Source organism: Chaetodon auriga, chromosome 16, assembly GCF_051107435.1.
Source record: "Chaetodon auriga isolate fChaAug3 chromosome 16, fChaAug3.hap1, whole genome shotgun sequence".
Lineage (NCBI taxonomy): Eukaryota > Metazoa > Chordata > Actinopteri > Chaetodontiformes > Chaetodontidae > Chaetodon > Chaetodon auriga.
Genome location: NC_135089.1, coordinates 4,728,725 through 4,752,477, shown reverse-complemented (window position 1 = coordinate 4,752,477; position 23,753 = coordinate 4,728,725). Strand labels below are relative to the sequence as shown.

Genomic DNA, 23,753 nt, shown 5'->3' with positions numbered 1-23,753 from the left:
TCCTGTTCATGCTGGTAAATGCATAAAGGAGCGTGGTGTCATCGATGCCCGGGACGTTTGTGGCTTGCTCCCTCTGGAACTGGACAGGGAGGTGAGTTCTCCTGTTCCGGTTGGCTGACCGTTCCTGTTCGAAGCACATGTCCACGTGCTTTGAGGTGCCGACACAGATACACAGAACACCGGTCCTTGAGCTTGTTGTCTCATGTCAGGGATCACTGAATATTACGGCTGAGCTCATTAAAGCTCTCTATGGTGTGGTCGTTCTGGCTCGTCACTCTCTTGCTGACAATGCTCGCAAATGTGGCCTTCAGTTGATCCAATATGACTTTACGTTATATTACCTTATTTATTTTGGGCGTTTCTGACAGATCACAGGCAGATCTGATCAGTAGTCGTGCAGACTTTGACATTCAGGCTCTATAATATAATATAATGTGTTTAATCTCCTAGGTTTGATCACTCCACATGTGTTTCCAGCAGTCTTAGGGGCTCAGCAAACACGATAAAATAAACTTAGAAGTTGCATCTTTGACTTTGTGAGCCCTCCTGCCATCAGCAGCATTCAGCCCTGCAGCAGATCTCTCTGGTGCACTAAGTCCACGGCTCACGTCTCTTTGTTCTGGCTCCATTGTGCCTCCTGCATCAGGAATGCTGACATGCACAGTTTTGGGAAGCGCACGGACACATATGCAAACACACATTTATGTTAGTACATATTTGTGAGCGCACATGGCCGCTCATTTGTGAACCGAGCTGATGGTTAGCTTTAAATGCAAATCGTGTCATATCGGCACTGTTTCATATGTGGTTTACAGCGTCGGGCTTTGTCAGTGTTGTTTATTCACTTATTTAGTATTTAAAGAAATTTGAAAGCATTTCCAGTCAGCTTTGGACACATACCGCGCCAAGAGTCAACAGAGAAGAGTAAAACTGGCTTTGCAGCTTGTTAGATAACGTTTGAACAAGAAAACAGTGACTCGTTCAGCTTAAGTTACATCCAGGGTTGCGGAAAAGACCAGCCAGCCTGCGGACTCAGTGCCATGGAGGCCTGGACCCAGAGTGGAGCTGAGCTGCTGGGGTGTTGAGTTTCAGTGCAAGGGGAGATTCCTGCATGGCACTGCAGGCTGGTACAGGTCATCTTACATGGACTCAAGCAAGAGACTCAAATGAAGGATGCACTTTTAGAAAAACGGACCTTTCTAGGAAGACATGTGCAGGCTGCTGATTAAGTGACGTTTAAGTGATACATGCTTTTTGTTTGCTTATTCCTCTTTCAAGGGCGATGTCTCAACCACCAAGGAACAGACTGCTCTGCATCCCCTGACTGGTGGACTCTCAGCAAAGAAAGTCTTTGGTTCCAATGGATTCTGAATTTTACTGGAGGAAAGTTTGGCTCCTGTGTTTTGCCTCAGCTGAAAAGTGGAGAAAGAACAACCCATCTGCTTTCTGGCCCTAAATGCTTCGCAATTATTGGAGGAGAGTCGACTGAATCCTTCTGAGGGACATGGACGCCGTGGAGAACCCAGTCCTGGAGCCCAGATCAGAGCGGATCGCTCGTTATAAAGCTGAGAGGAGGCGAGAACTGGCCGAACGCTACGGCAACATGGAGGAGCTACCGACCAAGTGGGTGAGGAGGGATGGCAAAGAGGTGCACGACCCGGCGACCCAACCCCACAGAGGGGCATTGAACTCAGATGGCCTCGGCGAGAGAGTTAACGGCAGAACGCGAGGGGTTACAAATGGATTAGAGGCCGACGCTGCTGCAGAGTCCAGCTGCTTGAGAAGGTGAGTCATGTCTGAGGGATGACTCGACCGAGTGCGTAAAGTAATGCCAGAATCAGTCTTCAACCAGGGCCCATCTTTCATTTTATTCTAAACTTTCTGATGGTGATTAGTGTCTCCTTTCAGCTGGAAACACAACACTTTATGTGCACAGACGTCAAAACTGTTTAAAGTTCTTTTTAAACTGAGGTTTTGCAAAAAGAGGTTTTGTGTTGATGCAGCACGGTGCAGGCGTCTGTGTTTTCTCGAGCCTCGGTGTTGTGGGGAGCCGGTGTCTGGAGTCTATCTGCAAGATGTATGTGGGACATTGATACATGATAATTAGTATGTAAATTATGCAGTATATGCGTACGAGGAGGTAGTTCTCTCCCGCAGAAGCATTAAACAGTCTGATCCACTTCCTTTTGTTTAGTCACTGCTACCAAACAGCTTTCTGTTCTATTATTTATAGAGTCACACCGGACCTGAGTCAAAAGAGCTTAACACTTTATATTAAGCTACACATATTTGCCATCGGCTATTTATTTATCAGCATGCATATTGGCTCTTTATACGTCATTATAAAACACTAATGAGTTGTGTATGTTTAACTTAATATAAAGTGTTACTGAGAGTTCAAACAGGTCTTGGTTTTATATTTGAGTACAAGAAGTTGTGAAGAGAATGAAAGTTTTTTTTGGCATTTAAAACAGAAAACGTGAAACTTTCCTGAAGTTTTCAATGTAAATCCCACCGTTCAGCAATCCAAGCAGGCCGTTCTGCCAGTTTTTAGACTTGGTCTGCTTCTTGCAGCGACCTTTCAGACTTTCCTTGACTGCAGCAGTTGCTCTGTGGCCTTTGTTACTAATTAAAACTGAGAGGTCTAAATCAGTGGGTCTCAGCAGGGAGTTTTAAAGCCAGTCTGATTCTTCTTATGCATTTGGTGATCTCCCGGCCTGACCCTTTTTCCCGTCATGTGGTCTGGGAGCTTTTTCTCGGAGCTGGCTTTATGAAAACAGATTGGCAACGTCTTTCCTCTCAGGGAAAAAAGGTGCATCGTTGCACCTTCTCGCAATCGGAGCTGTGCACTTTTTGGCAGCTCCTGATGGAAAGGTTCAACGTTGCACTTTTGTTTCTGCGAGCGTTCCTCCCCACGTTCCCCGCTCCTGCGTCCTCACCTCCTTCCCCTCACTCCCGCCCCCTCCAGGCAGGGTTCCCAGGACTCTGCCAGCATGCTGGGTGGGGAGGGGTGCCCTGTCCCTCTTGGACCCGATGCCCCGCAGCTCCACACTCGGGTGTCGGTGGGCCATTTGAGAAGTGCCCTTCTGCAGCAGACTGGGAGCGGAGCGCGTCCAGAGAAAGCGTACGGTCACCTGCATGTGTGTGATCCACACTGTGTACCTGTGTGACAATATTTATCTTCGCCTCAACATCTTCTTCCCTTTCCTCCTCCTCCTCCTCCTCCTCCTCTGTTTGTGTGGACACTAGTTGCCCCGATGCCGGGCGGGCCACATCCTCTCTGGATCTGGCCGTGAAGCCGGGCTCCGAGGGGGGCCGGCGACGCGCCCGCCGCTACCTCCCCGGCGGCTCAGGTGGCGCCCGCAAGACCAGCGAACGCTTCAGGACGCAGCCGATCACAGCCAATGAGATGGAGGAGAGCAGCGGGTAGGGGCTGTGTGCTGTAGCTCTGCAGAGGATGCACCTGCTTTGGTTTTTCCTGAAGAAGAAGCTGCTTGCAGTGATGTTTTTGCAGTGTTTGCTCACTAGTTTTAAAGTAGCCTGTGACATTTGACAGAAGCATGCACAATCCTGCTTACATGTAGTCATTCTGAGCGTGTTCTTCAGGACGAGCCTTTCAAATATGCTCCTCACTAAAAAGCAGAAGGCTGAGGTGTGGCAGCACCTTTACATAAATGCCCGGGGGTGGGGTAGTTTGCATGTGTTCCCCGTCCTCCATGGCCTCCACAGCGCTGCTTCACCGAGCATGCAAACATCACACAGTATCTTGATTGTTTGAGCTGCACGCTGGAGCACAAAGACACGTATTATAAGCTCGAAGGAGGATCTGAAAGAGGGAACACGGGAGCCGAAGATTCAGGTCCACCTCACCTGTTCATATTTCACCTGGTGACCTCACGCTTTGCCTCTTTTCACTCTTTCAGGCTGTTGGACGCAGAAGAAGAGGAGAACTGTAAAGGTAAATCTGCCCTCCCTTACATGAGATATTATTAGAAAATATAGATAATTCTCTCCACACGTTGCATCCAGCTTGCACAGTCAGGTTGTATTTTTAGGCTCACAATGCAGTGGAGCCCCCCCCCCCGTCACTCTTAACATCCCCATAAAAAGATTACAAGCAAGTTTACGGATCGACTTCACACCACAACTACGAAAACAAGAAGCCGGCGTGAATCTAGTTTTTATTGCTGTTTGGACTCTTTCCAGACGAGCTTTTCACAAAACTGTGTCTCACAGAAATATTAACAGCAAAAACACTGTCGTATTGATACTGATGAGTAAGCAGCTTTTTACTTTTGACTTTTATGTCATCTTTAATAATGAATTACTGTATTTTATGGGGTCACAGTGTGTTTTATTTACTATGTTTGATGAATCTGGTCACTGTCAGATGGATATAGTGCAGTAACAGTCGAGTATTTTCCAGCTGAAAGGAAATGGAAATACTTTTTATACTCTAAAACTGTTGTCTTACTCAGAAGAAATGACGTCTCTCAGCCAGCTTTCGTCTGTTAGTCAGTGTTTGATCACCAGCACCTGTCTGGACGCGTGAGTGTGTGTGTGCGTCACCCGCCTCGAGTGTGTGACGATCATTTTTTTATTTGCAAATCTTCATGTCATGATTTATGTGTGTGTTTTTTTTTGTCCGCACAGCTGATGTGAAAACAGACGACAGAGCCAAGATGAGCGTGGCAGCCAAGATGTCTTTGTTCAAAGTGAGTCTATGTTGGTCTCTGAAACCGGATCTTTACTGCTGTTCCTGACCTGTTATGAGCCGCCTGCTGCCAAAAATGATCCGAAGAATCAGTCTGTGGCTTTTCTATCTGATGTGATGGGAGACACTCAAGTGCAGTCACATCTGAGTCAGTTTACTCGTGACAATTAAGCGGATCCTCGATGCGCTCGTTCAGAGTGGTGAACCTCGCTCCATCCTCGCTTGTGAAGGACCGAGCCTTTCCAGGATGCCCCTTTCATACCCAATCACGATACGCTCACCTGTTACCAATGAGCCTGATATTTACAAAACTCAAGGAAGCTGATGAGAGATACTGTAATCTGTAAAAGTAGCTAAAGCTGTCAGACAAATTTAGTGCAGTAAAGTGCACAGCAGTACCTCGACTTTATGCTTAAGTACAGTACTTGAAGTACATCCCGCCACTGTGTGCATCTGAATAATGAAGCATGCCAATGTGACGTCCCATATGAGATTCAGATCAGCGTTATGGGCCGGTGATAAGCTGTGGAGAAACATATTGAACAGCTAAAGCGACATCGTCGTCCATCATCAGCTGCTCTGCTTACAGTCTGACTCAGTGCTGAGCCCGCAGAACACAACCTGATCATGTCGAGGGATATGAATGGTCAAACAGGTGCTGCGGCTGGAGCTGCTCCTCAGTTTGATGCTACAGTCTGTGATTATTAAAAGAGGGGCTAATTTTACACTGAGATACACGCACATTCACCACAGTTTGTCTCTGTCCAGAAGGTGATTGAGCAGCTACAGCCTGCCGTTCACCTCCTGCACACTTACAGTCACGGAGCGCCAGGTGAAAATATGGCAGACACTGTATTGCCGTGAACAACCATAGCTGCGGCGTTATAATTAGCCCGCTGCTCTGTAGAGGCGGGCGGGGAGGTAACTGAAGCCGGCACGGCTCTGGTTACGCTGTGACCTGTTGGGCTGGCATTCTATCCCCATAGCCAAGTCGCTCCACCTTCCAGCTAGCTGCTTTATTCCCCAGCTACCCGAGCCGCCTCCCCTCCCTCCATCTGTCCATACAAATAGAACCGGAGCCATCAGGACAGGGAGTTTTCGCTGCCATTTTCGTGGTCACCCTTATTACTTATTTAGCAGGTGGAGGCTGTTGATTGAAGCTGCTATTTGACCTGAAGGTTGGGGTCCACCTGTTGGAGAAAAAAAAAAAAAAAGGAGCCACTGACCCAAATGTGAACATGTTCCCTGCCTCCTGTAGGAGCTGGAGAAGTCGGCGGCCCCCGAGGCCTCGGGCTTCCTGAAGCCTCGCTCAGGCAGCGTCTGCCATGAGCGCAGGGTGCGCCGTGGCAACGACCATCGCTTTCTGACGCAGCCAATCACCTGCGAGGAAATCGTGGCAATCAGGTGGGGAAGCCAAGTGGAAGGATACTGGGAACACATAGAGGAGCATATTTCAAGGGCATTTGGTTGGACAATGAACAGTTTTATGCAAACTAATAAAAAGACATTTCTAATTAATAGAACAGTTTGATCAGAAAAGGTTTATTGATTTCCTAAAGCAGTTCAGCTCTGTAGTTATTAGCAGACATTACAGGATGCATGTGTTGGGGACTATTTTCAGAGGAGGATTAATACACGTTTGGTCCCCTAATGAGTGACGCGCTTTTAATTGGACAATAATATATACATTTGCAGTTTTGGTCTTATATCACCAGCCTCGTCCTATAATTCTACGTGTGTTTTATATCACGTGCACTCTTGTTTCTCCGCAGTGCCCCAAAACCAGCTCCACCAGTGGAGTCCCAGCCTGTGCAGGCCGAGTCAGCGGAGGACGGTGTGGAGGACGAGAGCAGCAACCTGAGCATGAGTGAGAAGCTGGCCCTCTTCAACAAGTTGTCCCTGCCGGGGAGGCAGGGGGCCGGCCCCGCTGACGGGCCCACGGAAAGGCGAAGGCAGAAGGGGGCTCGGTACCGCACCCAGCCCATCACTGTGGAGGAGGTCAGCCTGGTGAGAGGATGACACAGATTGTGTTTGAATTAGGTTTCATAAAGTAAAGATGCTCTTAAGTCTGTGTCTCACCTTCATCCCTGATCTCTGTTCAGCTCCAGAAAGGCCCCGTACAGCTTCCTGCCCTCTCTTTGTGTCCTCACCTGTCCGACAGACAGCAGGCCTCGTCTGTCAACCTAAAACCCAGTGAGGTGCGCCTCTCCCAACCAAGACCGGACACCGGTCCCCAGCCCGGAGAACCTGGTGGCCCCGCCCAGCAGGGCCTGCAGCGCCACGACTCTGAACCAGGCTTGAGAGGAATCCTGAAGAAGAGCAGCTCCGGCGGCTCGGCGTGGAGCGGGACGGAGGGCGGTCGGGCGGATGCGGCGCTTAGCCGTGAACAGAATGGCGGAGGTTGTGAAGAAGCGGAGATGCAAGGGAGGACGGAGGGCGCAGAGCGGCGGGGCATTTCAGCGCCGCCGCGGAGAGACAGACGTCAGGCCTCAGGTGGGGAGGGAAGCTCGCTGACCGCCACTCCCTGGAGGCAGAGGCCTCGAACCCGCAGGGAAACCATCGCCTGCACCCCAGTAAGAGCCTGGTCAGAGCAGGATGCTCCTCAGGAGGAGAAGCCCTGCCAGACCGAGCAGCAGGAGCAGCCGGTTTCTGCTGAGGAGCACCGCTCAGATACGACAGAGAGAGCTCAGTAAGTATCTGATGGACTGATACAGGCCTCAAAGGTGAAACCAGGTTTTCTAATATGTCCTCTGGTCTGTTTTCTATGTGATCTGTCTGAAAGGCAACATAACGAGGAGGAGACTGTGAGGACGGATGATGGAACCACGGTGATGGGACACGTTCAGGTCACACTGGTCGACGACACCATCAGACTGCAGGATGTGACTGACACCAGCAGGAGCGAGGTAAGAGACGTCTGCGGTGTCCTCAGTGGACCAGATCACAGCTGCTGCTCTGCCGAAGCTTCACCTCTTTAGTCCTTTGAACGTGTCCAGGTTTCAGACCGTCAGCAGGGAGGGATGAAGCATAAAGGCCAGCAGAAGGTTGACAGGGGAGCTGTAGGGTCAACACAGCAAGGAGCGTCCATCTTTGACCAGTCATACGGTCTGCAGTGGCCTACGCTGTTAATTTTTGGGTCACTGGGTCAAGCAGCTTGAGCCAAATGAGAAATCAGCACAACAAGTCACAGATTTTTGCAGCTTTTTGATCTAAATTCCTCTGGAAAAGCTGCTGTTGACTGCACGTGGAGGTTGTTGGGTTCGGTCTTCCTGCTGTCCTTAAATCCAGAATGAGGAGGTGGTCAGAGCTAATGGTCCTGTGAAAGCAGATATACCATCTCTTGGCAGCAGCACCAGGATTTGGAAGGTGCTAAATGTCTTGAGATCAGGCTGAAGTTACTGGAGAATATATCCAGACCTGTTGGTGTTAATGCACTGAGGCGAGTTCGACTGTCTCTGAACCGGATGAGGAATGTAAACAGAGCAATTATGAGGTATTTGTGTATTAATGTTAACCTTCTCCTGTTCTGTTAATGTCTATTTTAACCTCATGCTTATATACTGGTGCTGTAGGAGGAGACAGAAAACCTTCATGTGAACCCTCAGTGCTGGGTAAGTCCTCAGCTGACGCCTTGAAGTCCACAGATCCGTCTAAACCTCCATTATGATCTCCGTGACTCATTTTACAAAAGCTTTAGCCCTCCTCTCTCGTCCGATTCCTCCTCTCTCCCAGGAACCCGTCTTTGCCTCCGTCTTTTCTAGCAGTACGCCCCAGTATATCATGTGTTTCAATCAGGTAACTGCATGGAGCACGAACCGCAGCTTTTTGGTTTGCAGTGTTTCCGTCCGCGCTGACGATTGTGTCGCGGCTTCAGGCGGCTGCGACTTCTGCAGATGACGTGTGAAGTTTCACTGGCGCTAACGAGCTAGCTCTCACCTGAGGAGTGTTTCTGTGTGTGAACATGATCCTTTTTCCGAAGTGAGGCATCGCAGCTCTCACTTCCACAGTTTCCGTGTTGTTTCTGTTCATGTGTGTGTTCTGATTATCTGCGACTTGAGGTTTCTGAACTTGAATTAACTGACATTCGCTCACACCAAACCTTCCCAATTAGACTTTTAACAACCTGCAACAATGTTAGAGAAACTAGAAACAGAAAGAGACACGTTTTGACATTTTTAGATACTGTTTCTCATGAGGTTCTGTCGCTCAAATGCCAGAAAGCTAAATTTGAGCTGCTGAGATGACGACGACATCGACACAGTTATTGTCAGAATTACCTTTCGCCATGCAAAGCAGCACTGAGCAATAAGACTGAAAACAAAGTGTTAAAATTATACGTCAATCATACTTGAAATAAAGCACAAACAGTAAAAGTGAACTTCTAATGTCTTTTCTATACTTGAATTATATTTCTAATACACTAAATTGTACTGGTTTTTGACCCCAGCCCCTTTCTTCCATATCATGTCTTGTACTTTGTTGTCTTGCTGCCTGATTTGTTGACCTTGTGAGCCTCTGAGTGCTCGTGTTTGTTCACCCGCTCACGTCCTTCTGTTTCCACTTCCCCCTCAGACAAATCTGTCCTTTGAGGCCCAAGAAGTCTCTTCTCCGACCAAGAACCAGACTCAGCCTCAGTGGAGACACAAGGTGGCGCCTTTCTCTAAATCTTTTACTGTTCTTGGTGCTTAACTCTTCCATTAACGCGTCCATTCATGTGACTGTGTAGACGAAGGCGGTTGAGGATGAGCTCCAGACGGGCGAAGCCGAGGGAACCATCTCACAGGGGGAGGAGGAGCCAGAAGCCGCACGAATGGCCAAGAGGGGTGAGCTGACCTCCTCTGGTTTACCCACCCTCTCTACTCTTATGTCCTCTGACTCGTTCCCTCTGTGTTTACCCCCCGTTCTTGGATCTCCAGAATCAGACAGAAATGACGCCTCTCATAACAAGAAACAGTCCACCGAAGCTCCAGCATGCACATCTGAAGGTTAGAGCAGCACCAGCTCATTTAATAAAACCTTTTCTTGTTCATCTCTCTCTAAACTGTTCGCTCTGGCAGCTCCACAGAGCTCCCCGCTCTCAGTGGCTCCACATGAGCAGGAGACACCTGAGGATGATTCAAACGCACCTGACGGAGGTTTCTACAGAGATCAGTGTCCCTCCTCCGCCCGTGCACCGGCACCCTGCGGAGACGTCGCCGCTGCAGAGAGCGAGCAGGACCTGGGCGTCCTCTGCCAGACCAACACGCCCATGTGAGCCTGGTTTTAACACAGATTGTAAGATTATTGGGTTTTCCCATCGCTGCGTTAATAATAATTAATGTCTCTCACAGACAAACCGTCCTACGACATATTGAAATATATATGTTGGCCATATTAAATATGCGTTCAGGATTTCATTCATTCAGCTCTTTAAAATTCACCAAAATTATTGTATGATAATTATCAGCTTCTGCTTTTCAAATCGATATAGATGTTGTTTCTGTGCTGATCCATTACTGTATGTTGAGTTAGTCCATTTCATGTGGGTGCTGGAACAGAAACCTTGTATGTTTGTATTCACTGTGTGTGTGCTGCAGGCTGACCTCGGCAGTGGCGGAGCACAGGCGGTCTGTGCGTCCGTCCCGCCGGACTCAGGGCTCCAGAAACCCTCTGAGGGCTCTGGCTGCCAGGGAGGACGTCAGGCAGGACTTCATGGGAGAGCGAGCGAGCGCAGCTTCAGAGGAGAGGGTCCAAGCAGAGAAGAGTGAGCGGGAACATTTCCTCCTTTTTCACTTCCTGTCCTTATGCTCTTGTTCTTATTGAGCCTCCTTATCGTGTGTTTTTCCCCACAGAGTCCAAGAACTCCTCTGAGTCACATCTCAGCACATCAGAAGCCCTCAGCTCTTCCTCAGATGCTGCCTCTCATCCTCCCTTCAGCAGCCTGATGCTCATCCACATCAAAGGTCAGAAAGGATTCGGTTTATCTCGCCAGCATCCTCGTCATGTTCAGGTTTTTATATTAACGAGTGCCTGTGGTGACAGGTAGGCGGCATGTCCAGGTGCGCCTGGTGGAGCCCTCAGCGCGGTTGCTGAACAGCGGAGACTGCTTCCTGCTGGTCACTGCGGAGCACTGCATCCTGTGGAGCGGAGAGTTTGCCAACGAGCAAGAGAGAGCCAAGGTACCACGAGGACGCTGACACAGTGTCATGTTTCTGTTTTCTCACATAATATGTCACTTTATGACAGCTGTTTCCATAAAATTGTTTTTATCTGTGTGGTTTCAAGTAATCTGTTATTTCTCAGATGTGTCTGAAACTGGTCATTTTGCTCTCCAGGCCTCTGAGCTGGCGTCATCCATCCAGAGTCAGGGGGACCTCGGCTGTCAGGCGTCCCACATCGTCCACCTGGAGGAGGGGCTGAACTGTGACGGCAGCCTGGCCGCAGACTTCTGGAGTCTTCTAGGAGGACGGACACAATACAGAGGTTCGATGTCATGTCTCTCAGAATAGATTGTTTTTAATGTGATTTGAGATTTTGTACATTTAGCTGATGCTTTCATCTGATGACAACAACAAGCCAACAGAAAAATAAGATTAAAGTCTCTGTTGGTTCTGTGTCGGCTGTGCAGCATGTTTCTGTGTTCTCCACACAGGAGCCAGTGCAGAAGAGGAGGATGAGCTGTATGAGGGAGGGGTGGTGGAGTCCAACTGTGTGTACAGGCTGGTGGAGAACAGGCTGGTGCCTCATGAACAGGCCTGGGCCTCCATCCCCAGCGTCTCCCTGCTGGGCTCCTCTGAGGTCTCTCTGGATTCTTGTGTTGCTCGTTGCTAATTTTGTGTTTTTTCAAATTTGCTATGAGTCAGTTTTAGTAGCTGATCGTGTGTGTGTGTGTGTGTGTGTGTGTGTGTGTGTGTGTGTGTGTTCAGGCCCTGGTGTTCGATTTCGGCAGTGAGGTGTACCTGTGGCATGGACAGGATGTTTCCCTCAGCAGGAGGACTGTTGCTCTCCAGCTGACTCACCAAGTGTGGGCTGGAGCTTATGACTACAGCAACTGTCGAGTCAATCCGCTGGATCCCACACAGTGTAACCCGGGCACACCACTGTAGGTTCACACTGCAGGCAGTGAAGCTTTCAGTCCATACAAAAGCAACAGCATACCAATATTAGGACACTTTAAAGACACACTGAAGTGCAGCTGTAAGTGTTTACTGCACATATTGAACTTTGCTTCGCACACAGTAACAGCGAGGGATGTAATTCCACACCGCACACAGCATTAAGTTCACCGCGCGTGCAGCCCAGGTCTGCAGGAGGTCTTCAGTGCACGCTGTAAAACCAAAGCAAATGCCTCGTAATTCCACGCTGCACACGGAGACACCGCAGCATCTGGCACTGTGTCCACATGACGTGCTGTAAAATCCCAGCACGCGCCCGCAAGTCCACGCTGCACGCTGACATGCTGCAGCTGGCGAAAGACGGCTGCTTGGAAATCAAACAAGTAGACAGAAGCCTCAGTTTACTGCAGCGCGCTGTGAGAGCCGACTTTAAAGTCTACTCGATGACTACAATTCACTCCGCAAACTAATGTACTACATTGCCAAAAGTATGGCTGAACATTCCAAAACATTTGAGCATTTATCAATCTGCACTATCTATCTAGACCGGGCATTAAAAACAGAACCAAAGCAGACCAAAAGTAAACAGAAATTAAAGGCATGTCCACATACTTTTGGCCATATAGTGTATACAGCCATAATTTTATACTAGAATTCACCTTAATATTTATGTACAGTATACACAAAAATACACATATAAAGAGGCATGTTAATATAATAGCATAATTAGCATATTAGCATAATTTAAGGGCATTCAATTATTAAGGTTTAAGCTTCAAAAGTGCATATTTGCTGCATTTCATACTGAAATGTTTTTCCCTGTAAAGCTTGATACTGGACTTATGTGTCAAACTGTGTCCTCAGGACGGGAGAGGGGCGTCCCAGCTGGGCGTTGTTCGGCTGTGTCTCTGAGCACAGTGAGACGGCTCTGTTCAGGGAGAAGTTCCTGGACTGGACTGGTAGGACGGGAGGCAGGGAGGAAGCTGCTCCGGTGAACGAGGAGACGCAGGTTCATGTCACAGTTTAACGTTTACAAGTCACGCAGCAGCACACAATACCCAGAAATAATCTTAGCTCTTTTTCATCTCTTCACAGCTCGTCCCAGTTCAGTCCTCCCAGTCCGCATCTCCACCATCAGACCTCCTGAGCACCTGTGACGCAAAGGCTTTGGTGGCAGGTCAGTCTCTGGAAGAGGACGCCTTGGTCCGCAACGTGCTGGCTGGGGTAGACGTGCAGAGGGGGCACGGAGTCATCACGCTGGAAGGAGGAGGTCAGATGGAGCTGAGGACGGTAGCTGTGGACACCTGGCACGTCCAGGAGTTCGATGACAGTGAGATTCCCGTGGAGAGCACCGGACAGCTTCACGAAGGAGACTCCTACGTCCTCCGCTGGACGTACAGCATCAACACTGTTGGTCAGTGACGTTCATGATATACAAGCCAAAGGAGTTAGGACGCTGTGTTGAACTTAATTAAACAGAGTGTGATCATTGGAAAGATGTGGAAGGAACAGGCTCATTGGTAACAGGTGATAGTATCATGATTGGGTATGAAGGGGGCATCCTGGAAAGGCTCAGTCATTCACAAGCGAGGATGCAGCGAGGTTTTACCAGAATCCGGGTTTCTAATACATGACCTCTGCTGTAGATAAGGTGAGCAGCGCTGATGAGAGCAGCAGAAGCGACGTGGAAAAAGAAAACACAGCGTTGTTCCTGTGGAGAGGCCGTCACTCCAGCGTCAGTGGACGCGACACCGCTGCTTTCCTCTCTATTGGGATGAACGACCATGAAGAGTCACAGGTGTAACCTTCAGAACGGATGCTCACATACATGACTACAACCTAAATAACTGAGCATTTAGCTGCAGCAGCATTGTTGTGGTTGTTGTTTGCAGCCTTTGTGTTTGTTGTGTTGTTTGTGAAGGTGGTGGTCCCTCAGGGGAAGGAGCCCCCCTGTTTCCTGCAGCTTTTCCAGGGAGGCCTGGTCATCCACAAGGGGAAGCGAGAGGAGGCCACTAATGCAGGTCATTTAAGAGGACATTTATGCCCTCCTGTGTCTGTCTTCCTTGTTTTGTGTGTGTTTGTAAGACATTTTCTTGTCTTTTCGAGCAGAGTGGCGTTTGTTCTGTGTGCGAGGAGAGCTCCCAGAGGAGGGCTCTCTGTTAGAAGTGGACTGCTGCTGTGCAGGTCTGAGGTCCAGGGGCTCTGTCGTTCTCCTCAATAGCCAGCAGGGGGTGCTGTATCTCTGGACTGGCTGTAAAGCTCAGACCAGCACCAGAGAGGTCAGCAGGAGGGCAGTGGAGCGTCTCACTCAAATGTAAGTCTGATACACCGGGTGGGCTTTCAGAGGACAAGAGGGATGTTTTTAAAATCATTTTCTGGCTTGTCAATCATGTGTGTCCATCAGGTGTCCGCCAGAGTTGGGTCTCAGTCACAACAGCCCTGTGAAGGTCCAGGTTGTGGAGGAAGGTTCAGAGCCTGCAGACTTCTGGACAGCACTGGGACCAGCGGACAGGAAGGCTTACGACTGCATGCTGCAAGGTGGGACGCAACACTTTTCTCCACATTTCTCTCAGCCCTTAAAATCAAAGAAAAAAAAATAACTTGTCTGTCTTCAATCAGACCCAGGAAAGTATAACTTCACACCTCGCCTCTTCCACCTGAGCGCCGCCTCCGGGAGTTTCCAGGCCAAAGAGCTGCAGAGTCCAACGCGGCTGCCCGGGCTCTTGATGGCAATGCCGTTCGTCCAGGAGAGTCTGTACTCTGCACCACAGCCGGGTGAGAGCACCCTCAACACATGTCACACAACACACCAAAATCTACGACACTGAAGCTCATCTCCAGTTTAATTACTCATTTGGTAAACAATTTTCAGATGCAGCTTCAGAGAAGATTTTTCTTTTCAGATGCTGTAATTAAATATCAGCGTGATCTAATTCCACTTTATTGTCTCGTCTGTCCTCCAGCCTTGTTCCTGCTTGACAACCGTCTGGAGGTCTACCTGTGGCAGAGGGGTCAGCCCGAGCAGACCGAGAGCTCGGCTTTGGCCTGGAGCCGCTGGCACAACGAGAGGAGGTGCGCCTTGCAGACGGCGCTACAGTACTGCAAAGGTATGAGGAAGCTTCTGGACGGGAACGACTCAGAAACGGGGAGCGGCTGTGCTGAAAAACAATGTGATGATTTTTTTCCCCAGAGATGAACCCCAGACGCCCGCCGCAGGCCTACCTCATCTATGAGGGGTTAGAACCTCTCACCTTCACTAACGTGTTCCCCCGCTGGGAGAGGAGCCCGGGGCCCCACACACAGGTACAAGCACCATGCAGTTATATGATCATCTGTGTTATCATGCAGAAACGAGGACGCATGCTGTGTAGTGTTGTGGGGGTGACGTGCAGGAAGATTCACGGCTTCACAGAGATGGTTTTACTGACAATTGCAGTCCAGTCGGCCTTTGTCGAAGCTTTGGCTGCAGCCATTTGCTTGTGATTGCTTTCGTGCTGACAGCCAATTTAAAGATGTATTCATCCGGAGTCATGAGTTTGTCTGCATATATATATATTTATATCTGGATTTTGACTGGATATAATGTGATAAAAAAGCAATTTCTAGTCCAATCGTTTTCATGATTTCTTCAGCAATCTTTTGCCAATATGAAATAAATTAAAGGGCAAAAAATAGTCAATCATTTTCCCACCACACCGCCTCCAGCATTCATCCTGTCCCAGACAACCCCTTTGAAAGAGTCACAAAGTATTATATTCTTCCAGCAGAACTCTCTGCAGGACTTCGAGTTGGGAGTCTGAGCTCGGCTTTCCCAAAATGACTGTCAGTATTATCTTGATCTTCCAAAACTTCAAAACTTTAAAATTCACCTGTGTCACAAAAACCCAACAAAAATTCAATTCATTGAGACCCCGGAATCTCCTCCTCTTCATTCCAGGATCCCCCCCCACGATATCCTGAAGTAGGTTCAAAACATTCAGTCCAGACAGAAACACTCCTGCTGCTAAATTCAGCTGGAGCTGCAGAGAAATCGTGCCTCCAAGAGGAACCAGGTTGATAACAGATTCCATTAATTAGAAGAGATTAATATTTCTTAATTATTTGGCATGAGCATCAGTTATTTAATTAATGAGTGGCAATGGGAGGATTTAATAGTGAAGTAATTGGGTACTTTGCCCCTGACTGCCTGTCCTGAAGCAAATCTACCACACACACATCTCATATTTCCTATTTTCTCATCCAATTTTTAATCCACTCTGTTGCTGGCAGTCACAGCCACATCTTTCTCTTGGGTGTGTTTGATGTGTGTGTCAGGGCGACGCGGGGCGGGTGAAGCTGACCTTGGTGCAGGACGCCCTGGCCCAGCTCATGAAGACCCAGTACCCTCTGGAGGAGCTGCTGCGGAGCCCCTTACCTGAAGGGGTGGACCCCCAGCACCTGGAGGTCTACCTGTCTGATCAAGACTTCCAGGTAACCTGCTGGAACAGCGTGCAATAATGTGTTGCAACCAGCAGGCTGCAGCGTTCACCATATTTTGCAAATGAAAATGGACGCTTTATAATCTGGTGATAAATCCTGAGAGAAGTTTAACATTTATATTACTTGAATTGGTTTTTACGTTGTTTCCTCCATAAATAAATCACTATAATTGTGTTTCAGACTATTTTGGAAATGAAGAGAGATGAGTACGCCTCTCTGCCGAGCTGGAAGCAAATCGATCTGAAGAAAAGCAAAGGGCTGCTTTGCTAGACGGCGAAGACAGCTGGAGGCTGACTGACGCTCCTGCAGCAGGGATTTCCTCCTCCACCGAGAAGGGAGGACGGCAGGGGGACATTTGCACCGCGCTGCTGCACAAAGGACTGCTCACAACGTACTAAAAACAGGAAAGAAACTCACCTTTATTTATGTCAAATTAGTATGAGTGTGTGGACTTTTTATCAGACATGGATTTCTCCGTAGCTATTGTTCAGAGCAAAGACAAAACACATTTTCCTATGAAACTTCATTTTATCTGTACAAATCAGTGAAAGGTAAAAAAAAGAGAAGGTGTGTGGGAGTGAGGGAAGGACATCAGTAACAAACTGTGGGTTATGGATGAGAAAACAAAGGAGTGCTTACAAAAAAAGATCAATGCTAATAAACAACGTAAACGAGAAAAAAATAAAAATAAAAGGCTAACCACTTTCTAAATGTTTCCTCCTCGATCGATGTGTGAAAACATCTCTGCACGCTCAGAGCTACAGTTACAGCTGGTTTGATTTAACAGATTGAAAAAAAAATAACAAAAAAACTGCTGTTTTTCTTCCTGATTGTCACCAAAATCTTAAAACAAGTGTGTTTGACTCCACAATCTATGATGTGTAGTTCACAGCCGTGTGTCATACGATGTACTGATGTGTTCACTGGTCTGCCAGCTAAAGGTTTGTGCCCTGTGTATTGAAGCCCACGTGTTCACTGTGGCTGTGGGTAAGGCCTTATTATTCACTATTAGCTATGCATGGAAGAGCAGACAGACAAGCTCCAATAACATCCCTCTGGCCCAAAACAGCACGTCAATTCGGCTTCACCTCAATCAACACACTGTTCAAAACATCCTCACAACACGGCAACACATAAAGACAGACTGATCAGTGTGAAAGTGCAATATATCTGATGGAGCAGTAACCCAACAGCTAATGGTGATGAGCTTCAAATGTTTGGGTCTACCTTCATATTTCTGTGATATCCTTCTTCCTGGCCACATGGCGATACAAACAGCTTGAATGTGATAGCATAGTTTAGCTTTTTTAAACATTTTGTTCACAGAGTTGTTTCGTGCTGACTTTGTCCAGGGGACAAACAACACCTCTACAGCCATGCTAGCTGCTAAATGCTAACATCAGCATGCTAACATGCTGATGGACAGCGTGTTAGCATGCTAGCACATGCTAATCAGCACTGAAGACAGGGTACAGTCATTAGATAAACCAAAGTTTTGGACAAATTAAACTTTGCTGGTGAAAGTAAAAGTAATTATGATTCATGCTGTGAGGTGTGTGAATGTCTGTGCTGAATTTCATGACAATCCAATATGAACCTGCTGCTGGCGCAGGAGGAAAGTTGAGGGGAACACCAAAGTCATTAGGATGCATCTTCTGAGAACCATGAATGTCCAAAGTTTTGTGCCAATCCATCCTGGAGCTGCTGAGATACTTCAGCGTGGACTGACAAAGACGTGCTGCTAGCTTGATATCAGCTTCTCCAGTGATGACAGCCTCGATTTATCAAAATGCAACTAACTGGAAAACCTTTTACTCTGCTGCTGATGTGGCTGAAACTACCGCCGCTGGTCTCTGGAAGCTCACAGTGTTTTCTAAGAGTATCTGAGTGATGTTCCAGAAGTCACGCTGACCCCACAGATTGTAAATAAGTCAGGTTTTTCCTCCATTGGTCCCCTGAATCGGAGCCCCTTTGGGTTCACTGGCTAACTGGGTGTTATTTTCCCCTGAATGGATTAGCTGACTAAGCCTCCATGTGACTGTGCGGTGCCGGTGAGATTGGATTTAGGCCCACCGCTGGGTGATGTCGCACTCAAGAAGAAATTTCCAAAGGCCTTTCACTTGCAGGCAGCTTACACCTTATATACTCTAAAAAGATCTACTGCAGGGTTACGCTCAAAAAACCCACCTGTGTCTAAATGTGTGACATCTACTTTTCAGCTGTTCATCTGCACTTTTTGGTGCAGATATAATGGAAAAGCGATAATTAAGATCTTTTAATGTGAAATGAGGGACGGAGCGCTGCATCCACCGCTCAGAGGTGTCCTTACTTGTCAGGACTGGATGATGAGTTTGGGAAGTGTGCCTTTTCAATACCGTCTGGCAGAATATGTGCCTGTTAAGCATCAACCGAGTACAGAATTAAAAAAAAAAAAGGCAGCTCAAGGATAAAATAGACGTATTTTCATGTCCTGCTGCTGCTGTCTGTGTGAGTATCTGCTCTATATGGCCTGTTCTCTCTGTGCGTCGGCTCCAGGCATGCTTCGTTCCGGTTCTGAAGCCAGAGCCGCCTCGCGCAAAACCACCATGTGATCTTCGGCCGCGTGGAGCGACTGGTCGATCCAGTCCATACTGCCGGACATGTGACAGGCGTTGCGGGTGACCAGCACCAGGTGGCTGACGGAAAGCAGCAGAGCAGTGGCCCTAAGGAGGAAGAGGAGGACAAATCGATTTTTTTAACCAGCTTTTCTTTTTTTTGGCTGCTGCCGGATGAAAAGCGCTTATTTCTAAAATTAAGCAAAAACAGGCTTAGAAGGAGTTTGTTGGGCTCGGCGGGCAATGAAATAACACAGCACATAAAGGATTGCGTAGAATTTAATCTGATTTAAATGCTGAAAAACACAAATTTTGAGTTGTGTTTTCCTGGTAGCATCAATTTGCTGTGACACTTGAGCATTTGTATTAGTGTCTCCATCCCTCTCTACACATCAGCTGTTATTACATTACGGAAAATGGAGGCGAGTCGTCGCTCCTCTCCACATCACATTAATAGCTCTTGCATGAATCTATCAAACTCACTCAATAAAGGCCATTTCAAATGAGGGGACAACAAATGTGATCACCTGGCGTCCAGGAGGATCGGATCCAGAGGAGGGTACATGGATCTGACCACGTCGTCCACCCTGCAGGACGGACAGTGAGGACGTGAGGAGACAGCTTAGCCTGAGTCCATCATGTGTTAATACTGAGTTGTGGTGAGTGGAGCTCTGTGCGTTACCTCGGGCTGATGCGTTTGGCCACGGTGATGATGTCGCTCAGGCTGGCTGGTGCTTTGACCTTGGCCCCTGAACCCATTGTCATTGCAACCAGCTTTTCGGTCAAAGTGTGGCAGATCTGCATGTGGAAGAATCGTGTGTCAGTCGATCAGGGAATAAAAAGATGGACTAAAAACGAGCTTAAGGATCAGTTACCTTTAGGATAGAGATGCAGTGAGAGACGAGTCCACTGTGGGAGGAAAATTCACAGAATTAGATTCAATCGATGACAGGAAGAACGTCTTAAACTCTCATGTGATGCCACCAGTGAGACGTACGAGGCGTCCTCTATCCAGTCCTCATTCTCCAAGATGGCCTCAATGTGAGGGTTGGTGATGACCACATCGTCCAGCTCCAGCTCCGACGGCTCACTCTGGGTCTCCATGGCTCCAATCAGATCCACTGTGGGTCTGCAAAACAGATCAGGGAAAGCAGAGGAAGCACGGCCGGATTGCCAACCAGACCTCCAGGGGCCCGGAAAACCAGAGTTTGATTACATTGAAATTGGCTTTGGTGAAGTGATTCATTTGCACCAGTTTCAGTGGTTGTAGTGGAGGTGACATGTTGTCTGCTGTACTTATGGCGAATGTGGAGGTAAATGCACAATGAACACTGGGCCAGAGGCCGGGGAGTTTACTGGGTCCCCCTTAAAGGTTAATCCAGGCCTGAGAGGACGGGACCTTAAGTGACAAACTGTCCACCTCATAGGAGTAACTTACAATGGATATCTTCAGGTTGTGCTGATCAATATTTATGCTAATTGATGACCTTTTATTTTGCTACCTGGAACTGATTGAACATGTAGTAACTAATCCAAGTGTAAAGGGCATCAGTAGGATGAAAAGGCAGTGGAAAAACAGCAAACAGATGTTAACTGTCGAGTAAATTAGGTCCAGCTGAGGTTAAAAAGTACAGAAATGGAGTGACCCTGAAGTTCAGGGGTTAAGACACCAATCAGGACCTTTGTTGCAGCTCTTGTCCTCGTAATGGCACAAAAATAATTTAAGTACGAAAGCACATAAAGGTGGAATACTGTAATGCTAACCCTGTTCATGCAGCACATATGCCGTGCAGAGACACCTGTAGCACAGGTAACAGGTGAACTAAGACCCAAAGAAACCTGCATTCGACATTATGATACGTTTTAAAAGCTTAATGGTGCGAGACTGAAGCAGCATAAAAACAGATTTACAGACGTTTGCACTGATTCACTGACTTGGAGTCGAAGTGGTGCAGCAAGTCGTGAGGGTGGCAGTAGCGGTGTCTGCACACCACCACCAGGGCAACGAAGGAGGCCAGGAAAATGGTGGCCAACACCCCAATGGCCACAATCACCACTGTCTCCATGGCGACTCCGGCTCCCACGGCGGCTGCAGGCAGCAACTCGTCTTCGAGAGGAAAGAGTCCAATCAGGGTCGGCTGATTGTCCGAGCTCGATTATGGACGGGCGCTCATCTGTTGAGGGGAGAATGGTGCTTTCAGCCAGATTGGGTGAAATCAGTCAAGGCAAAGGCGACATTATCGCCACACTTGAGGACATTTCTGCAAGAAATTCCCATTTTTGCTGAAACGCAGCGCACCTCCGGCCAATGGAGAACACAATCAGCAGTGTTTTGTCTGTTTCTAAATGTGGCACACCCACAGCGCACACACAAAACTGATCTTTATCTGAGTACATAAGGAGCTGCACTGCACTTTGTTTGCACTTCATACAGCGTAATACAGAGAATACCTGCTATACAGAGACTTTCTGCCAAACTGGTTCGACCACAACCGGCGACAAACACTACATTAATTCTATCAAGTGGGCGCAAAGTCGACAGCTTCAACAACTGGGTGAAGATTTCCTGTTCGGATTCACTTTGATTAGCAGCTCCAGCGATTTGAACACATCTAAACCTCAGCAAAGAAATCTCTCAAGAGCTTCGACCGCTTACCTTCTGATGAAGAATTTTCGGATTATCTGCAGTTTAATTTAGGTTACATGTTCCCACATTCAGCGTCTCTCTGGAGTGTAAAGTGTACCTGCCCTTCTGCCCGGTCTGGTCACTCATTAACCCGTCCTGCCCCACCTGATCGCTGGCGTGGATGTGTGCGAGCTCTCTGGAGGAAAGCTGTCAGACAGCTCTTCAGGACTCGATCATTGATTTGTAATTAGGCGTGACATTTGTAAAGCAGAGCCACAGTTCTGTCTGTTACAAGCTCAAGTGACCACAAGGCAGCTGAACTTTCAACATTACAACAGTGCAAACCTGCATTTTTGCCTGGATGATTATGTGAGATTCAGCCATGGAATGCTGTAATTCCTTAATCAGATTAATCGGAGTTACACTCGCCGTATCATACAGAGCTTTCTCCTGTCTCTCTCCTGCCCCGAAGCTTTTCTGACTCCTTTTCTTCCCACAGACTCGTGTATCTGAAAAGCCATTTACTAAAGTGAAACACATAGAGAAGGTAAACAGGGTATTTTAGGGCAAAGAAAAACTGCTTTTCATCACTAAAAACGCTTCTCCCACATTCCTCAGTGCCATCTGTGATGATTAAGAGCAACAACACAGCTATCTAAAGGCGTTTTCATCTCCATCAATATCACTCTTTGGCATTTAAACACAACTTTAGAAAATACTGAAATTGCTTTTAGAGATGACCAATGTTTCCCCTAAAGACGATTTGACAGCAGATGGAGAACAAAATGGTAGTCTTTGTTGTGTACTTAAGTACAGCTTTGAGGTACTTGTATTGAGTGTGTTCATTTGACAGCTTATGTAACTTTTCATACCAAGATTTTACATGCAAAACGTGATTTGTTTAAAAGAAAATACACGTATATATGCATTTACATACATAAAGGTGTAACTTAAATAGAACATAAAAACATCTACTGTGACGCTGCAGCTCAGAGTTTACATGAGAAACCTTTTGCATGATTAATTGCTCTAGAAAAGACTTGTCAACAGTATCTAAAGTAGTGAAAATAGATTATTTAGGTTAATTTAGCTGATAATAGTAGTGGTACATAGTGGTGTTAGTACTTTTCCTGAAGAAAATATCTGAATACTTCTTCAATCACTGTGAAAGCTGTGGACAATAGCTTCTGAAAACGGATAAAACGCAACAAAACAAAGTGAAAAAAGTCAAAATGACACTACAGTTAACCCTACTGTCGGTTTAATGAAGTATGGGCTTTACATTTCCACCATACCTGTCTCACTGTGTATGGGAGACCCCACTATACCCCCCATTAAAGGGGGGCTTGAGTCTCAATTTGAGGGCATTGGAAAACATTAGAAAGTCTTGTTCTGTTTGAATAGATGAGCCACGAGGCGAACAAAACAGAACACACAATGAAAATCTTCTATTTCACCACGAGCATCATTTTCCCTCATTTGATCCAGAGCGACACACACAGGCGCGCGCGCTCGCAGGGACACACATAACAGTAAAGTTTAACATCACAGTCATGAAATTTTTCAGTTTTTTTAAAGTCTGCGAAACATTTCTAAAGTTACCTTTAAACTCGTGACATTTTCGACTCGATTGAAGCGAACGAACTACTGATTTCCAGTTACTCACCTAAACATTTTGTCCTTTTAGTCCTTTAAGGAGTCAAAATAGTTTTCTCTCCGCCACCAGGCGCGCGGAGACGGCACCAACATCTCCAAATCTGCGGCGTGAGCGCGCACGGAAGCAGCCCTCGAGCTCCGTGAACGGCCGCGCTGAAGGTATCGGTGAGTGACCGATGATCCGACTTTATCTTCCTTGCAGCGCGCGCCCCGCAGCTCTACCCTCGCGTGGGCAGTTTCAGCCCACGCGCGTCTACTGGGTGCTGTAAAGCGCGCGCTCGCTGTGTGGAAAAAGCTACAGGCTATCAGACACGGGTCGGCGCAGCTAACGCTAGGTGGCGCACGTTACCCGCTGAAATGCGGTCTTCTGGCCACATAGGAGAGGAGGTGGGGTCAAATCTGGCCGTATTGAGTGTTCCTGTCGTGTGTTTCACATTTAACATGACGTACGTTGATGGCAAATTAGCAGAGTAGCGCTAATGCTAAATGTGCCATTTGTGAGTCATTATGCTAAACGTAGCCACTCGTTTTAAATGTGCACAGTTAAACAGTTTCGACATCTCTGTGTCAGGTTATGGCAGATATTTAAA

At 47.6% G+C, this 23,753-nt stretch overlaps 2 protein-coding genes across 9 annotated transcripts; one reads left to right on the top strand and one right to left on the bottom strand.

The window, feature by feature from the left end:
- The first annotated feature begins 1,359 nt into the window (after nucleotides 1-1,359).
- On the top strand, nucleotides 1,360-16,853 carry svilc (supervillin c). 3 transcript variants are annotated; one of them, XM_076751716.1, is made up of 30 exons: nucleotides 1,360-1,785; nucleotides 3,250-3,426; nucleotides 3,924-3,958; nucleotides 4,654-4,715; nucleotides 5,973-6,118; nucleotides 6,487-6,721; nucleotides 6,817-7,403; nucleotides 7,497-7,620; nucleotides 8,287-8,325; nucleotides 9,287-9,361; nucleotides 9,441-9,537; nucleotides 9,631-9,699; nucleotides 9,772-9,964; nucleotides 10,291-10,457; nucleotides 10,546-10,656; nucleotides 10,736-10,872; nucleotides 11,029-11,176; nucleotides 11,346-11,491; nucleotides 11,620-11,795; nucleotides 12,673-12,817; nucleotides 12,904-13,222; nucleotides 13,455-13,606; nucleotides 13,730-13,829; nucleotides 13,918-14,122; nucleotides 14,213-14,346; nucleotides 14,428-14,583; nucleotides 14,772-14,915; nucleotides 14,999-15,111; nucleotides 16,123-16,278; nucleotides 16,468-16,853. In XM_076751716.1, the coding sequence occupies exons 1-30, from the start codon at nucleotides 1,505-1,507 to the stop codon at nucleotides 16,555-16,557; spliced, it is 4,719 nt and encodes a 1,572-aa protein (XP_076607831.1). In that variant the 5' UTR covers nucleotides 1,360-1,504; the 3' UTR covers nucleotides 16,558-16,853. The 3 variants fall into 3 exon arrangements, with proteins under 3 accessions (XP_076607831.1, XP_076607832.1, XP_076607833.1); XM_076751717.1 differs by lacking the exon at nucleotides 8,287-8,325; XM_076751718.1 differs by lacking the exon at nucleotides 9,631-9,699.
- tmem98 (transmembrane protein 98) lies at nucleotides 16,683-23,383 on the bottom strand. 6 transcript variants are annotated; one of them, XR_013078290.1, is made up of 8 exons: nucleotides 23,174-23,383; nucleotides 20,817-21,055; nucleotides 19,879-20,010; nucleotides 19,757-19,790; nucleotides 19,564-19,679; nucleotides 19,409-19,468; nucleotides 17,896-18,989; nucleotides 16,683-17,702 (listed from the first exon to the last, which is right to left on the bottom strand). XR_013078290.1 is itself a non-coding variant. In XM_076751720.1 (7 exons), exons 2-7 carry the CDS (start codon nucleotides 20,945-20,947, stop codon nucleotides 18,788-18,790), a joined length of 729 nt encoding a protein of 242 aa, XP_076607835.1. In that variant the 5' UTR covers nucleotides 20,948-21,055; nucleotides 23,174-23,295; the 3' UTR covers nucleotides 16,683-18,787. The 6 variants fall into 6 exon arrangements, 5 of the variants coding, with proteins under 5 accessions (XP_076607835.1, XP_076607839.1, XP_076607838.1 ...); XM_076751720.1 differs by having other exon boundaries at nucleotides 16,683-18,989; nucleotides 19,879-20,064; nucleotides 23,174-23,295; XM_076751724.1 differs by having other exon boundaries at nucleotides 16,683-18,989; nucleotides 23,174-23,295.
- Nucleotides 23,384-23,753: the final 370 nt, after the last annotated feature.